Genomic DNA, 17244 nt, shown 5'->3' on the forward strand with positions numbered 1-17244 from the left:
CTCAGGGTCTAGGTGTTGGCCCTGAGCTTTTTTGTTCCACTATGTGAGCCACAGCTCCACTTCTAATATGGGTAGTCTCACACACTTTCCTGCCCTATCTAGCTTCAAATTGCAATTCTTAGTCCTCAGCCCTCTGAGTAGCTAGGATTATAGCATAAGCCACCAATGCCTGGGTGGCTATCAACATTTTTAATGGCACTCTTCTTGACATCAAAATTCTAACCTGAGAATTTATCCTACAGAAATATACACATAGAAGCCAGGTACCAGTGCTTCCTGCCTGTAATCCTAGCTACTCAGGAGGCTGAGATCTGAGAATCGCGGTTTTGAAGACAGCCTGGGCAGGAAAGTCCATGAGACTCTTATCTCCAATTAACTACCAGAAAACCAAAAGTGGCACCATGGCTCAAAGTGGTAGAGCACTAGCCTTGAACGAAAAGGAGCTCACGAACAGCAACCAAGCCCTGAGTTCAAGGCCCATGTCCAACAAAAAAAAAAAAAAAAAAAAAAAAAAAAAAAAAAAAACAAAGCAGGAAACACAGGCATAGATACACAGAAAATAGCAGAAAATGAACACAGCACTGCTTATGACAGATAAAATTAACAATGATTAAAATGCTTGTCAGTGGAGTTCCAGCCATGGGTGATTGATAGAAGCAGGCAGGATTCAGACCAGATACCCTGTGGATAATTGGTCTAAGACATGAAGACAAAGCACATGCTGCAAATTGAGCAGAAAAACAGATGGGTATACAACCTCCCCAGTTAAAGGTAATTATACTTATCCTTATATAATTATTTATAAAGAGGAATTCAGAACTGATAAAAATGGAAAAAAGATTCACTTTTTAGGTTTCATTTGCTTTCCTTTGTTAATTTTATAAAAAATTGTATCTTTTTAAAAAAATAAAGGTGTAAACTTTGGAAAGCAGTATGGAGGTTCCTCAAAAGACTCCACATAGAGCTCTCCTATGACCCAGCAATCCCACTTTTGGGCATTTACCCAAATGATCACAAACAAGACCATTATTAACGCTACCAGCACAACTATGTTTATTGCAGCATTATTTACCATAGCTAAGATATGGAACTAACCCAGATGCCCCTCAGTAGATGAATGGATCAAGAAAATGTGGTATATGTGTGTGTCACACACACACACACACACAAAATGGAATTCTATGCCTCCATCAGAAAGAATGGCATCACCCCATTTGTTAGGAAATGGAAAGACTTGGAAAAAATTATATTAAGTGAAGTAAGCCAGGGCCAAAAAAAATCATAGGTCCCATTGTTTCCCTTATTTGCAATAACTAGTACATGTCTAGGACAAGCAGAAAAGGTCATATAACATGTTAAGTGAAACGAACCCCAACACAGGGACACAAGTGGTTTTTTTTCTTTCTTGCTATTGTTTTTAACATATTTATAATGTATATGTGATTTTTTTTGTTTCTTTTGTATGTTCTTCCCCCCACGGTATAAACTGTTTTCACTGTATTTGATTTCAGTGCCCTGCATCTTGTATATTCATTTTTCTAATTTGGGGAGGGGAAGGCAAATAACAAAATGCTGAAATAAGGATACAGGCTGACCCATTGTAACAATGAGATGTACAAGACACTATGTTGAAAACGAACTTTACAACTTCGGGGGTGGGGGTAGGGAAGAGTTGGGGAGGAGGGGAGGGAAGGGATGGTAGAGGAAAAGTAAAGAAGGAGGTAACAATAAATGTACTCATCTTACTCATGTAACTGTAACCCCTCTGTACAGTATTTTTACAATAAAAAACATATAATTTTTTTTTGGGTCCGGTCATGAGGCCTGAACTCTGGGCCTGGGCACTGTCCCTCAACTCTTCAGCGCAAGCTAGCACTCTACCACTTGAGCCATAGCGCCACTTCCAGCTTTTTTCTTTTTGCTTATGTGGTGCTAAGGAATCAAACCCAGGGCCTCATGCATGCAAAGCAAGCGCTCTATCACTGAGCCACCTTCCCAGCCCCTAAAATTTTTTTTAAAAAAGGTGTAAGAGCAATGGAATAGAGGCTCTTAGCAGCTATCCCAAGGAATTCTGATCATCCAGAATGACAACCAAATTGAGATTAAAAAGTAAGTCTGGGGCTGGGAATGTGGCTTAAAGGTAGAATGTCTGCCTAGCATGCATGAAGCCCTGGGTTCAATGTCTCCGTACCACAGAAACTAGAAAAAAGCCAGAAGTGGCACTGTGGTAGACTGCTAGCTTTGAGCACAGAGAGGCTCAGGGACAGTGCCCAGGCCCTTAGGTTCAAGCCCCAGGACTGAAAACAACAAAGAAACAAAAAACACTCAATAAGTCTACATAGGTGAGCACAACAGTCTGTATCCATAGAATCTCTCTGTAAGCACTAGGAGATGCATAGATGGTAATGCAGAGGTGGTGAGTGACCCATTTAAGTATTAGCTTCTGCCCGAAATAATTTAAGAGAAATAACCATTAGCTCAAAGGTGACTAATGGGGTAGTTTTTAAAAGTTGCTAACAATCAGGACAACAAATTCTACTCTATCAAGTTGCTTCCTCCTAGGAGCAAACATTTGAGATGTGTAGCTAACTACACCAAGACTTTGTATCAGTTGTCTTGAAAATGTGCAGTTTTACCTTTCCATGGTTAGAGAAAGGTGGTGTGAGATTCCTGAACCCATTAAATCAGAAATACCTATAAGCATTAGGCTATATGGATCTTGCAAAACATCAAATGTAGACATAACAGAATCTTTCTTTGCAGATAAAGCTTGGGATTTCAAGAAGTCATTCTAAAGAACAGATACCATTTGACTGACTAGTGCCTCTAACCCTCAGTCAAAAATCAGTTAACTGTCAATAAGCTGCCAAGAAAAAGCTTCTTGTTTATGAGAAAGAGGAGTAGAGGAGTGACTAGAGTGGAGAGAACTCACCTCACCATTGTCCAAAACAGCCATGGAGGAAGTCTGACCACAGGCAATACCAACCACCCTCTTAATATGTAAACAGTTTGTAACTTTTCGAGGAGTTGCTTGATTTGTTGTAGATCCTGATCCCACCTGACCACAATTGTTATAGCCCCATGCAAATACCTACAAGAAAAAAGAAAGAGAAAATGAGGGCTTATGATGTGCTAGATAGTGCTGGATTATTATACTATTTAATCTTTGCTATACTCTATAAAATGATGCTGGGGTAGGCAAAAGTCACATCCTCTCTGCAGGTGGATAGATGAAACCAAAACAGTTCTAGAAACTGAAACTGAGATTAGAATCTTTTTTTTTTTTTTGGGGGGGTGGGGGGGGTCCGGTTGTGGGGCCTGAACTCTGGGCCTGAGCGCTGTCCCTCAGCTCTTCAGCTCAAGGCTAGTGCTCTACCACTTGAGCCACAGTGCCACTTCCGGCTTTTTTTCTTTTTGCTTATGTGGTGCTGAGGAATTGAACCCAGGGCCTCAGGCATGCAAGGCAAGCGCTCTACCACTGAGCCAACTTCCCAGCCCTGAGATTAGAATCTTACTTGCAGATTCAGAGCCAATTACTAGGACAAGCGAAACTGGGGCACAGGCATTTTACTATGTACTTACTATGATCTTGCCCACTGTGCATGGTACCTTGATAATTAGGGTAACTATACAGATACTTTCTTCAAGCATCAGTAGCAATGAAGTATATGCCACACAAGTATCAATGATGTAAAAAAATCTGCTCAATTCTTTGCACAAATACATTTTCTGCTTTTTCTTGTCTTACCAGTCAACAATACTGAGCATTATATAGTTTTCCCTGAAATAGTTCCTCATAATGTAGTAAGGCTTGCAAGTGCTAAGGAGACATTTGTCCCTACAGAAATGACCCTAGTTATTAGGCTTTTCCTGGCGATATTTGTTCTGAGTTCTTATTTGCTCTCTGTCAGCTTCAGACAGCAATCATTCTCCACTGAATCTCAAGCCTATTTTTCTCCTCTTACCTGCCATATTCTGAAAACCCTATTTTTAATACAGAGAGACAAAAAGAAAACACTCCCAAGTCCTTTTAAACTAGTATGGCCATAGAAAACAAGAAGCAGGTATTGGCAGTAAGGGAAATTTCTTCCAACACAAAGAGAATTTCTAACACCACACTTTACATGCCTTCTGGAAACACTCTTCACACATTTGCATGTTTGCATGTATATGCACATATGTGTGTATATGTATGCATGTGTATGTATGGTACATATGTGCCAGTTCTAGCAAAACAATCATCTTTTTATTTTGGGGGGGGACTGGTCCTGAACTCAGGGGCTAGGCACTATAAATGAGCTTTTTCACTCTAGGCTGGACTCTACCACTTGAGCCAAAACTCCACTTCCAGCTTTTAGTGGTTAATTGGAAATAAGAGTGTCAAGGACTTTCCTGGCTTTGAAAGGCAATCCTTAGAGCTCAACCTCCTGAAGAGCTATGATTGCAGATGTGAACCACCAACACATTGCGGTTTTAGTTTTCAGAAACAAAGATCTTACTCTTTAGACAAGCTTACTTGGAACTCAATAGCTCACTATCTCCTGCCTCCACCACCTGGGGGCGATATTATGGGAATGTGTGCCATGGGTGTACACTGGCTATGTAACCATTCTGACTACATAACACATGTAATGCTTGAGAAACTCACTGTGTTCCCACAATGCTTTTAGCTACAAATCTAAATATGATCACTATTTTTCTTATTTTCAATTTTTTTTGGTACTAGAATTTGAATTCAGGATTTCACGCTTGCTAGACAATTGCTCTACCATTTGAGCCATACTCTCATCCCAATTTTTTATTTTAACGCAGAGCACTTTCATAATAGCTGAAAAACAGGAGCAACTATGGATCATCTAGAGATTAGTGGGTAAACAAAATGTGGTATTATACATACATTCAGCCTGAAGACACTAGCTAACAGAAGTCACAAAATGGCAAATAGTGTCTATTCTACTAGGAGTTTCCTAGAGCAGTCAGAGTATAAAAACAGAAGGTAGAAGGATGGTTGCCAGAAACTGAGGAAAGAGACCGGAAAATTAATGTTTAACAGATAGTCAACTTTACAAGATGAAATGAGTTTTCTCAGTGTGGTAGTAAAAGTTGTATACAATAATCTAAATGTACGCTGGGAAGGTGGCTCAGTGGTACAGCACTTGCCTTGCATGCATGAGGCCCTGGGTTTGATTCCTCAGCACCACATAAGCAGAAAAAAAAAGCTGGAAGTGGTACTGTGGCTCAAGTGGTAGAGCCTTGAACTGAAGAGCTGAGGGACGGCGCCCACGCCCAGAGTTCAGGCCCCACAACTGACAAAAAAAAAAAAAAAAAAAAAAGGTTGAGCCAATAATCTAAATGTACTTAAATTCTACATAAGAATAAGATGGTAGTGTGTATTTTTTTACAATTAAAAATAAAAGCAGTGTGCTTACCTCTCCATCAGCTGCCAAAGCCAGTGAATGGTGTGAGCCACAAGCTACTTCAATCACCTGCTTGATCAAGAGATTGGTACAAACTTGTATGGGAGCAATGCCTTGACTGGTGGTCCCATTCCCCAGCTGGCTGTATCCATTGTGGCCCCAAGCGTAGACCACTCCATCTATATACATGAGCACACAGAGAAATCAGCTCCAAGGGAAAACTCTCTTCTGCAGATTTAGTGCAACTCATTCTCCAAATATGTCTCACATTGCCCTCTCTTCTCTGTAAAATAAATACTAATAGGACTCCAGGAACAGAAGGAAGAACGAGAAAACAGAAAAAACAGAAGCAAAATCTTTAATCAAAGAACTTGGTACTCATATAGAATCAATTTTACAGTCAGAAATCAGTCTATGTGTACAAACATTTTACTTTCTACACTGAAATTTTTTCAAAAAGGCATAAAGTGACTTTTTTAATGCTTATCAAAAATGAGTATTTTTTAATGTATACCAAAATCTGCACAAAGCCAGGCACTGGTGGCTCACACCTGTAATCCTAGCTACTCAATAGGCTGATATCTGAGAACTGAGGTTTGAAGCTAGCCCAGGGAAGAAAAGTCTGTGAGACTCTGATCTCCAATTAACCACAAAAAAGCTAGAGGTAGAGTTCCTGGCTCAAGTGGTAGAGCACTAGCCTTCAGAGAAAAAAAAAGCTCAAGGACAGTGCCCCTGAGTTCAAGCCCTACCACACCCCCAAAGAAACAGAATCTGGACAAGAAGCAATAATAAGGATTAGGCTTGCTTTATTGTATTGTGGTATCTGAAGGACTCTAAGACTGGGAGTATTTCCATAGCTGGGGACTGGCATAATCAGGAAGCACCATCACTAACATTTATAAGGAACTCTTTGAAAAGCATAATCAGTTCTGAACTCAGGAACAGCTAAATGGAAAAGCCAGAAGGTAGGGAGCACACAGAGCTTAAACACTACCACCCCAATGTGTTCACTAACTTCAACGCCAAAGATCTTCTGCCTGGATCTTTCTTTTTAATGGACTTTGTCTTTTGGAACTCTAGCAGTAACTTTTGTTTCATATCCTTTTGAAACATTGTCATTTCATGCATTTTTCCTGACTGCATATCAAGAGTAGGCTGTCCCTAAATACATGCTTTTCTCTCTTTTCTACAGCTAAAATAAATGATCACTCAAGACCAGGTGACATGATCCATCCAAAGAACCTTGAACTGTGGCTGCCATGAACACTGCATAACTCTAGCCTCGAGGAAAAAAGGGAGTTCCAATCCTGGCAGGAAGAGGCGAGACTGTGGTCATAAAACAGAGGCAGAGATGATATTTGACTGGAAATCTTTTCAAGCACTCCTGCTCAGTAATGATGGTGACTAGAATTGTGCAGTTCCATGGCCAGAGTGCAGCCTGGACAAGGGCTCATAAGATCACAAAAGCCACTACTAAAAAGTAGTCTATTCACATCTCTCCTTTTTCATTGATAAAGCATGAGAAAGGTAAACTCCACCCGAGATGGCTTTCAGCACCAAATCCTGCAGACACCCTCATAATCAATGCATCCCAACTAGATACAGCATTTACTTCTCCAACCCTTTTCTGTCTGCACTATTCACAACAGGCCAGAAACTATATTGCAGGATCACTTGAGGCTTAAGAGATGTCACATCTTTGTGTAATTTTGCACAACAGACTAGAGAAGTGTGGAGGGAATGAAAAAATATCCATTGGCTTCTGACCTTTAAGTGTATCCAGGGTCTAGTCTTCACGTACTGGACATTAAGTTGGAAAAGTGGCCAAACTATTTATTTTATAAGTAAACTAATATTGCTTCAGAAGACAAAAATCTAGAAGCACAAGGTCTGTATATAAAATAGAGTATCATAGAGACATTGAGCTTCAAAGCAGAGACCAGGTAGAACTAGACATTCAATTTGATCAAAATATTCCCAAAACAGCCTTTAGAAATGCTGTACAACCAGCTACTCAGAAGGCAGAGATTGGGCTGGGAAGGTGGCTCAGTGGTAGAGTGCTTGCCTTGCATACATGAAGCCCTGGGTTCGATTCCTCAGCATCACATAAGCAGAAAAAAGCCATAAGTGGCACTGTGCTTCAAGTAGTAGAGTGCTAGCCTTGAGCTGAAGAGCTGAGGGGTAGTGCCCAAGCCCAGAGTTCAAGCCCCACGACCAACCAAAAAAAGAAAGAAAGAAAGAAGGCAGAGATTATTATGATTGTAGTTTGAGGGGAAAAGTTAAGACCCTATCCCAATCAATAAGCTGGGTGTGATGGTACACACTGTACCGATTTTTTCACTTACTTTGCAAAGTAGTTTTGCTATCATCTCAGCCTTCTACAAAAATGTAAGCCCTACCTGAACAATAAAGCAACAAGGTGGTCTGAGGCTATGGCTCCAGAACACCTGCATAGCAATCACAAGGCCCAAAGTTAAAACCCTAATACAGCTACTCAGGAGGCTGAGATCTGAGGATCACAGTTCAAAGCCAGCCAGCGCAAGAAAGAGACTCATTTCCAATTAAACACAGAAAAAGCCAGAAGTGGCACTGTGGTTCAAGCGGTAGACTGCTAGCCTTCATCAAAAGGAGCTCAGGGATAGTACCCAGGCCCAGAGTTCTAGCCTACAACCAGAAGGGGGAAAAAAAATCTTAGTACCACCCAAAAAATAATTATACATCTATCTATATCTATATATATGTACACACACACATGTGTGTACATATATATAGCACAAATCAGTAAGGTGTGGAGAAATTTAAAATCCAACTGAAATGATAGTAAAAGGGAAAAAAAGTCATGAGCACTCAGGACAAAGAATAACAGAGGAGATAACAGAATGAGTAGTATCAATAAAACTTTGGAGGATGAAAAAAAGACAGATGTGGTAATTAAAACTTCAAATGAATTAGTATCATCACATCTGCAAAAGGAGAAGCTGCCAGGAAGCCAATTCCAACACCAGGCTGCCAGGAAAACCCAGAGATTACAGGAAACCCAAATGCAGGCTGCAAAAAAAAAAAACCAGAAGCAAGTCCTCATCACTTCCCTGTGGAGCCAGACAATCTCTCCTAACACTGGTTATCAGTGTTACTGATAACTTACTCAATGTGAATTTCTTGTAACTGTTCTGCATCCCTACTTTTCCCTTTGCCCAAATTCGCCTCTCTCCTCCCCCATTTCAAACACCACAAAGTAAGCAGAGGATCCAGGCCCAGAAGGCTCAAAACAATTCAGAGAGGCGCTGAAGGCAGTCATGAGGTGTTATTGTTTCAGAAGGAGAATTTACAATGTTATGTTCTGCCCATCCCTCCTTGTTCAGTATCTAGGAGGCAGATAGATTCTCCTATCCCCAGGCCTGGAAAATGGAAAAGTCTATACAGAAGGCCATATAGTGATATTGGAAACGTCCCTCACAAAATCAGTACTATCTCCTATAAAGAAGTTCAGAAGGGGGCAGGGGGAGGATGGGAAGGGATGGGAAGGGGAAACAAAGGAGGAGGCTACAATGCTTGATAAGAAATGTACTCATTATCTTGCCCATGTAATTGTAACCCCTCTGTACAGTATTTTCACAATAAAAATAAAAATAAATAATATGTATCGAAATGAACTCCAAGAAATAGAAACAAGAGATTTCTGGTAAAAAAAAAAAAAAAAAAAGTTCAGAACTTGTGAGCTTCCCCCACAAACACAACTACCAATATTCAGATCTGTACACTTTTGCTTTACCTGTAAACAGACTGCTAACAATCATCAGACTTTGGAGAAAGTCAGAAGCTGTTTGGGAGTGGAAATCAATGGGAAGGGAAAGGGCAAATGGAAAGGGTTAAGGGGGTAAATATATCAAAGCAAATAAGTAGGGAAGGGGATAATATATGTATAATATATGCTAATACAAAATGAAAAATGAAAAAAGTCAAAAAATTGAAAAAGTAATTCAAGCAGGAGTGAGGTAACTACCACATTATGTTCAACACCAGTTAAGACTCGTATTCAAGGATCAGCTCAGACCTGCCTTTTATACTTAGAGAAAGATAACTTGGAGAGGATCCATACATTGGTTAAGAGCACTCACAACACTAGTTAGCAAAGCAGTACCCAACAAAGCTTGATCCCTAGTATAGATATAGGATGCAGTCAGTCTCTGAAAGGCTGATCTCCTAGAACATGCAGCAAAATCCTGAGGACCTTGCAAAAGAGAACAAAAGCTAATGGGCTTAAAACATGAAAGGAAGAAGTTACACGTAACGAATTTTTACAATACTGGTGGGCCATACTGCAGATAAATTACAAAGAAAAACATTTATTCTCCCACAGACCTTAGGGAGATGGAGACAAGAAATGCTGTACAACCAGCTACTCAGAAAGCAGAGATTGGGCTGGGAAGGTGGCTCAGTAGTAGAGTGCTTGCCTTGCATGCATGAGGCCCTGGGTTCGATTCCTCAGCGCCACATAAGCAGAAAAAAGCCATAAGTGGCACTGTGGTTCAAGTGGTAGAGTGCTAGCCTTGAGCTGAAGAGCTGAGGGGTAGTGCCCAAGCCCAGAGTTCAAGCCCCACGACCAACCAAAAAAAGAAAGAAAGAAGGCAGAGATTATTATGATTGTAGTTTGGGGGCTAATGCTAATCAGCTTAAAACATGAAAGGAAGTAGTTACACGTAAGGAACTTTTACAATTATGGTGGTCCATAGTGCAGATAAATTACAAAGAAAAAACATTTATTCTCCCACAGACCTTAGGGAGATGGAGACAAGAATCTGTCCACCTGTATCTCCCATTCTTTCAATGTGGCACCCACATGAATGTCCAAAAATACACTAAGATTTCTTGACGTAAGATTCAGAAACTACACAAAGAAAATAAAACCAGTATTACCTGTTTATAAAAATATACCAAAGTTGCCTTGTGACCACAAATCCACTGAAACACCAAACTGGAAAAGATCACTTCTTTTGCTGTGAGCCAGTCTTCTATAAGTTTACACACGTAGTCTAAGAACCTCCAAAAGTTTTGCCTAATGTGCACAACATCCTGTGGCTATTCCACAGTTGCCTAGCTGTTTTGTGTACTTCCCTCAGAAATTAAGAAACAAGCAACCTTAGATTAATTATTTGAAAGAGCCTTAGTTTTTGTTGTTGTTTTTCTCCCTTCGCTTTGAATTGCTCCATTTCCCACAAACTGAAAGCTAGATTGTTCCCTTTACCTTCAGTGCTGAGGAGAACATGGGGGCCACTCCCATAACTAAGGCTTTTAATTTTTTTGCCACATAAGGCTTCCAGTTTCTTGGGTACAAGTGTGCTCTGGTTATCTCCGGTTCCTAGACAGTTACTATAGTTCAGTCCAAACACGAAGACCTAGAAAACAAATAGTTTTGTCTGGTACATCCTGACTCAAGTCACATTAAAAAAAAAATTCTCCAGTGAGTTCTCCATTCTGAAAATAACACTCAAAGTTCAATATGACAGCTTAGTAGGGTAGACTGCTGACATTACTTAAGTTTCACAATACCTATCTATACTATGAAGAGTGATACCAACTCAGACGCCAAGAGAGAAAGTGTATCAAAAGTACAATCTTCCCAAATTTCAGGTTCTCTTTATATCTTACCTTTTCTCTCCTTTGAGTGCCATGATCTGAAACCCAACTCCAAAATAAGTCCCAAAACTTAAGTTCTAATGTCCAGAGTCTTACCTCATCATCATCAGTGACATACAGTGCTTCATTGGCTGAGGTGCCAAAGACACATGCTTTCCGAATAGATGAGATTTCCTGAGGTGAAAGCAGACTGAAGATTGGCCACTTTCCTACATCCACCATGACTCTGGCTTCAAGCTATTCCTATAAATAAGCCATCTCTGCTATATCAAATAGATGCCAAGAAAAAATTAATGTCCACAAAGCTAACTCCTAAATAAATGCCAACAAAAATTAATTCTAGATTAAATTACCTACCTTTGGTTAAATGAATTACTCTTTCCCAAGTAACGTATCCAATATTTCCAACCTTCAGATCTTGGCTTTTCCTGCAACAAAAGCACAATATACTAGAACCAAGACTAGTCAGCCGGGGCTGAGAAGGTGGCTCAGTGGTTAAAGCGCTTGCCTTGCATGCCTGAGGCCCTGGGTTCGATTCCTCAGCACCACATAAGCAAAACAAAAAAAGCCGGAAGTGGCGCTGTGGCTCAAGTGGTAGAGCGCTAGCCTTGAGCTGAAGAGCTGAGGGACAGCGCCCAGGCCCAGAGTTCAGGCCCCACGACCGGACCCAAAAAAAAAAAAAAAGACTAGTCAGCCTTAACTGTTGTATACACATTAGCAGTTCATAAAAAGAAAACAAGTTACCTGGATGGAACCAGGACCTCTCCTCAGGGATTACAAAAGTACTGCCTAAAATAGTTCTCATCTAGGGGTGTGAATGTGTGCATGCATGATTGTGCTACAAAAATAAGAAGCATTATTTGTATTCCCACTCCCAAGTTAGTCAAAGACCCAGCTCTGTAGAAAAATCACTGAAGGGCTGGGAAGGTGGCTCAGTGGTAGAGCGCTTGCCTTGCATGCATGAGGCCCTGGGTTCAATTCCTCAGCACCACATAAGCAGAAAAAAAAAAAAGGGCGGAAGTGGCGCTGTGGCTCAAGTGGTAGACCGTAGCCTTGAGCTGAAGAGCTGAGGAACAGCGCCCAGGCCCAGAGTTCAGGCCCACGACCGGACCCAAATAAAAAAAAAAAAAGAAAAATCACTGAAATAACAGGAATATGATGTTCCTCAGGAAGCCCAGAGAAGGCAAGGTGCTAAAACACACTCAAGATTTGTAGGATATTATAAAAGGAAGTATTTATTCCGGTTCTAATTTTCTGACTACATTGAATACATATAGAAAGGCTGTATTTCATTTCACACTGAGAAAAGTTATCACATAACAAAGACAATGCAACTCACCCCAATCTTGGGCACATGTTCAAAGAGCCCCAGGGGCTAGGTCATACTGAAACTATGCCTCCATTTGTATCATCCAAAGACATTCCCCATGAGCACCAACTGAACACATATTCAATGATGACTAAACACCATCAAATCCTGTCCCTACAGCCAGACTTTTCAAGCAACTTTGAATGTTCCATGCATGCATTGGTATGTACATGGATACACACAGCCTGTATGTCTTGTGTTTGTGTAGCAAGGACTGGAAAAGAAGTAGGAAAGGGGGGAGGAAAATGTGTGTGAGAGATTTTTTTTTAATTGTTTCAAAGAGTATAGGAAAGTAAGTACTCGTACTATTCCTCTTGGGAGAGGAACCTGGGAGAATAGTTGCTTAGCCTGAGAATACTTGCTTAGCCTGAGGGAGGCCATGAGTTCAATCTCTACTATTGCAAAAAATGTTGCTAGTAATGGTGATGAATTGTGTATAATTCCTTTCAGAGCCAGTATACAATTACATAAGCATTTTATATGTATGTGTGTGTGCATACACACTTTAAAATACAAGTAGAATTTCTTCCCCCTGCTTAACAGAACATCATAGAAATCATTACAGTTTAGCACATGTAAAACTAACTTCATTTCTTTCCTATGGTGCTACAGCATTTCATTTTATCAATTTAACAATTTCCTTGTTTGCTATTAAGAGGCTTTTTATTTCTCGACTTTTCCTGCAATTATGGCTCGAATATTATATAAATTCCCATTCTATAAATACATTTATAAATAGAATTGCTAAGTCAAAATTTAATAGCTATTTTAGCATTAGTAGCTATGTCAACCTATTTTCTAATGTTTTCTCTTTCTCTCTCTCTCTCTCTCTCTCTCTCTCTCTATATATATATATATATATATATATATATATATATAGGAACTGCAATGTAGAATAGCATTTGTTTATCCTTGATTTAAAGTGTTCTTTATAGCCAGATCCTGGGTGGCTCACATTTGAAATATAGCTACTCAGGAGGCTGAGCACTAGAGAATCAAACTACAAAACTAGCCCAGGCCAATTTCAAGACTCCATGTCTTGTTGGGTGCTAGTGGCCTAAAGCTTACACTGGCAATCCTATGGCTCACTTGAAATCCTTACTACTCAACAAGTAAAGACAGCAGTTCAAAGCCATGCCAGTCCATGAGACTCTTAACCCCAATTAATCACCAGAAAGCCAGAAGTGGAGCTGTGTATCAAGTGGTAGAGTGCCAGCCATGAGGAAAAAAATGTAAGATACAGAGCCTAGGCCCTGAGTTCAAGTTCCAGTACAAGCACACCCAAAAAAGTCATGCCCCTCAATGGACGAATGGATCAAGAAAATGTGGCATGTGTGTATGTGTGTGTATAATGAAATTCTACTCATCCATCAAAAAGACTGATATTGTACCATTCATAAAAATGGAAAGACCTGGAAAAAATTATATCCAGTGAAGTAAGCCAGACCCAGAGGAACATAGGTTGTGTTTTCCTAGAATATGCCTATGAATTTACAAGTAAACACAATGGATGGTAAGCAAGGGGTTACAAATGAATTAACTGAAATGTAATAGACTATGAAGAACACAAATATTATAATTCTTTTTTAAAAAAAAAAAAACTAAATCAGGTGGCTCAGTGGTAGAGTTCTTGCCTCGCATGGTTTAATTCCTCAGCACCACATAAACAGAAAAAGCTGGAAGTGGAACTGTGGCTCAAGTGGTAGAGCACTAGCCTTGAGCTGAAGAGCTGAGGGACAGCACCCAGGCCCAGAGTTCAAGCCCCATGAACAACTGAAGAAAAAAAAAAAAAAAAAGACTAACTCAAAGCCCAAGAGTACCAGGAAATGGATACTTGTAAGAAGGGAAGGTGGGCCAAGGATAGAGAGATAGAAGAATGAAGAGGAAGGGGGAAAATGCAGACAAGAATTCACTGTAAATACCACAGAATTGAGAAATATAAGGTAAGGGGTGGGGTGAAGATATTGAAGTGGTGAACACAGATCAAGTTGCATTGCACACATAAACTGATTTGTAAATGGCAAAAAATTCAATACATAACCTAAAAGTAAGAAGGGAAAGGATAGGCTGGGAGGGGTAAGTGAGCATGTTGAATGGTGACATGGATCAAAATGCACAGTATTCATAATTGCTTCAATGAATGAAAACTCCTTTTTACAACTGAAGATAATAAAAATATTCAAAAAATCAGAAAAACAAAAATATTCCCTTCAAAATGCTTGTCTTGTGCCTCTCAAGAAGAGATGGGGAAAGGAGCCACCGACAATAAAAATGCCTGTAAGCAAATAGAAAAGGTTCAAGAAAATCTAGAGGCATGTCCTAGAATATGAACTACATCAAGTTAGTCCTCAACATTTAAAACTTGGCATAATTAGCCAAATAGAAGAGTTACATCACCTTCAAAAGTATGAAGGTATATTACCATTCAAAATCATAAATTCCTGACATTACAGTTATTCCAAAACCACTCATTGGAACAGGTGAACCTGCTCTAAGAGCTTACAATCTACCACAAGATTGGGGTAATTTTCATAATGGTTTATTATATGAGCTTTGTTTAACCAAAGCTAAATTACTTAAAGCTTTACAAGGTGTTTCTCCAAAGATATATAATTTAATATTCAATAAAAAGCCAGCTCATCTTATGTGTTTACATCCATCATAAAAGAACAAAGAATTGCCAACAGTCTGGTATGGCAGAAGTGACCCAGAATCCTAAGACCTGTGCTTCAGAGCACATTTACTTTTAGCTTTTATAGGCAGGAGGGCATGTGTGTGTGTCCTCGCACATAGGCACACATGCATGCATGCACACATGCACACGCATTATAGCAGCTTCTACAACAAATAAACTAGTGACAGCAGACTAAATCTATGAATAAAAATTTCCTAAATTCTCTTTGACACCCCTCCCCATGCAAGTTAAATAGTTTTGTGTGCTGTATCTAGCTACCATTACTAGTGTAGTTAACTGTAATCTACTGAGTGACTAAAACATAGTTATATCTTTTTGTTTTGGGGGTGGGGTCATGGGGCTTAAACTCTGGGCACTGTCCCTCAGCTATTCATCTCAAGGCTAGAGTTCTACCACTTGAGCCACAGTGCCACTTTCAGTTTTCTGGTGGTTAATTGGAAGTAAGAGTCTCACAGACTTTCCTGCCTGGGTTGGCTTTGAACCTCAATCCTCAGATCTCAGCCTCCTGAGTAGCTAGGATTACAGGCATGAGCTACCAGTGTCCGGCTTAAAAACATTTCCCTAAAGAAAAACATACTATGATAATTCTATCAAGAATTTTTGTTTGACTTAGGAGTCCGAGATCTGGAAATCACAGTTCATGGCCAGTCTGAGCAGACAAATCAGAGATTCATATCTGAATAACAGCAAAACACTGGAACTGGAGATGTGGTTTCAGTGGTAGAATGCCAATCCCCAGTGAAAAAGCCAAGCAATGACACAAGGCCCTAAGTTAAATTCAAGTAGAGGGACACAGACAAAAAATTATTCAATCCTCTATCACAAAATCATAAAATGTATACTTACATCAACAATCTAGTATACAAATCAAGTAGAATCATTAGAAATTAACTATTATTTGATTACAAGAATTGTGTCAGACTTAAGAACTTAAGAACTTAACAGCTGAAAACAGCTCAGTGATAAGAGCAACTGTTAGCAAGCCAGGCCCTACATTCAATCCCCAAAACACATACACATGCCTGTGGGTAACAATGATGCTAAAACACAAGGATATTAGAACAGCATTAATGTTTTTATGGCATATACTGAACGTCTAAAAAGTATTAACAGACTTGTTCTAATGGTATAAATTTCATTTTTAAAAATATTAAGTACATACTCACTAGACACTATGCTGAAATATATAACATGTGGGTGAGGATGGGAGGGAAAAACTGAGACAGTGAAGGAAGGAGTGATAGTGTCCAAAAAGAAATGTACTCATTACCTGACTTACACTAACTGTAATCCCTCCTCATATCTTTATAACAATTAAAAAATTAAAATTAAAAAATGTAAGTACAATCCAATTAAATTTCATTAAATTCCTAATTCCAGAGTTTACAGAATGCAGATACTTCCAGTCATATGATGCAAAGTAATTCTATTCAATACTAAGGTCAGTGTTAACCCACATGCTCATTGGTTTAATGGACAACAGTACTTACTTACCCAAGTATCCCAAGAAAGGTAATCCTATGCTTTTCCTTCTTGTAGTACTATGTACCATGTAAACCATTAAGCCGAAAGAAGCATCCCAAGAGAAGAAACCAAAGACAAATATAATACAGTTAAATTATGTGTTTATTCCTAAATTCAAAATAAAAATAAAACCAAAAAATAAGCATACCATAGCCGGACACAAAGTGGCTCATGCCTGTGTTCCTAGCTACTCAGCAGGCTGAGGTCTGAGGATCGCGGTTCAAAGCAAACCCAGGCAGAAGAGTCCGTGAGACTCTTATCTCCAATAAACCACTAGAAAACCAGAAGTGGCACTGTGGCTCAAGCGGCAGAGCGCTCGCCTTGGCTGAAGAGCCAAGGGACAGCTCCCAAGCCCAGAGTTCAAGCCCCACGACCGACCAAAAAAAAAAAAAAAATAGTAGCTAAACTTTACAGGGTATGTTTATATAAGCATATATATAAGCATATATAAACGTATGTATAAACATATATATATATATAAGTATATATATAAGCATATATAAACATATGTATAAGCAGATATTTAAGTATATATAAGCATATAAACATATGTATAAGCATATATATAAACAGATATAAGCATACCCTGTAAAGTTTAGCTA

At 39.5% G+C, this 17244-nt stretch overlaps 1 protein-coding gene across 2 annotated transcripts in view; it reads right to left on the reverse strand.

Moving 5' to 3' along the window:
• The window catches only part of Rcbtb1 (RCC1 and BTB domain containing protein 1), a 52248-nt gene that overhangs the window by 20957 nt on the left and 14047 nt on the right, over nt 1-17244 (reverse strand). Inside the window, exons 2-6 of one of the 2 annotated variants that reach the window (XM_042685755.1) lie at nt 11412-11482; nt 11151-11314; nt 10663-10813; nt 5430-5596; nt 2933-3091 (exon numbers count right to left, since the gene is read on the reverse strand). In XM_042685755.1, coding sequence (XP_042541689.1) covers nt 2933-3091; nt 5430-5596; nt 10663-10813; nt 11151-11276 — 603 coding nt within the window. In that variant the 5' untranslated portion in view covers nt 11277-11314; nt 11412-11482. Of the gene's footprint in view, nt 1-2932; nt 3092-5429; nt 5597-10662; nt 10814-11150; nt 11318-11411; nt 11483-17244 lie in introns of both variants that reach the window. The other variant, XM_042685754.1, reaches the window with a different exon arrangement.

Source organism: Dipodomys spectabilis, unplaced genomic scaffold, assembly GCF_019054845.1.
Source record: "Dipodomys spectabilis isolate Male_0828 unplaced genomic scaffold, ASM1905484v1 ptg000095l, whole genome shotgun sequence".
In the NCBI taxonomy this organism is placed as follows: Eukaryota; Metazoa; Chordata; class Mammalia; order Rodentia; family Heteromyidae; genus Dipodomys; species Dipodomys spectabilis.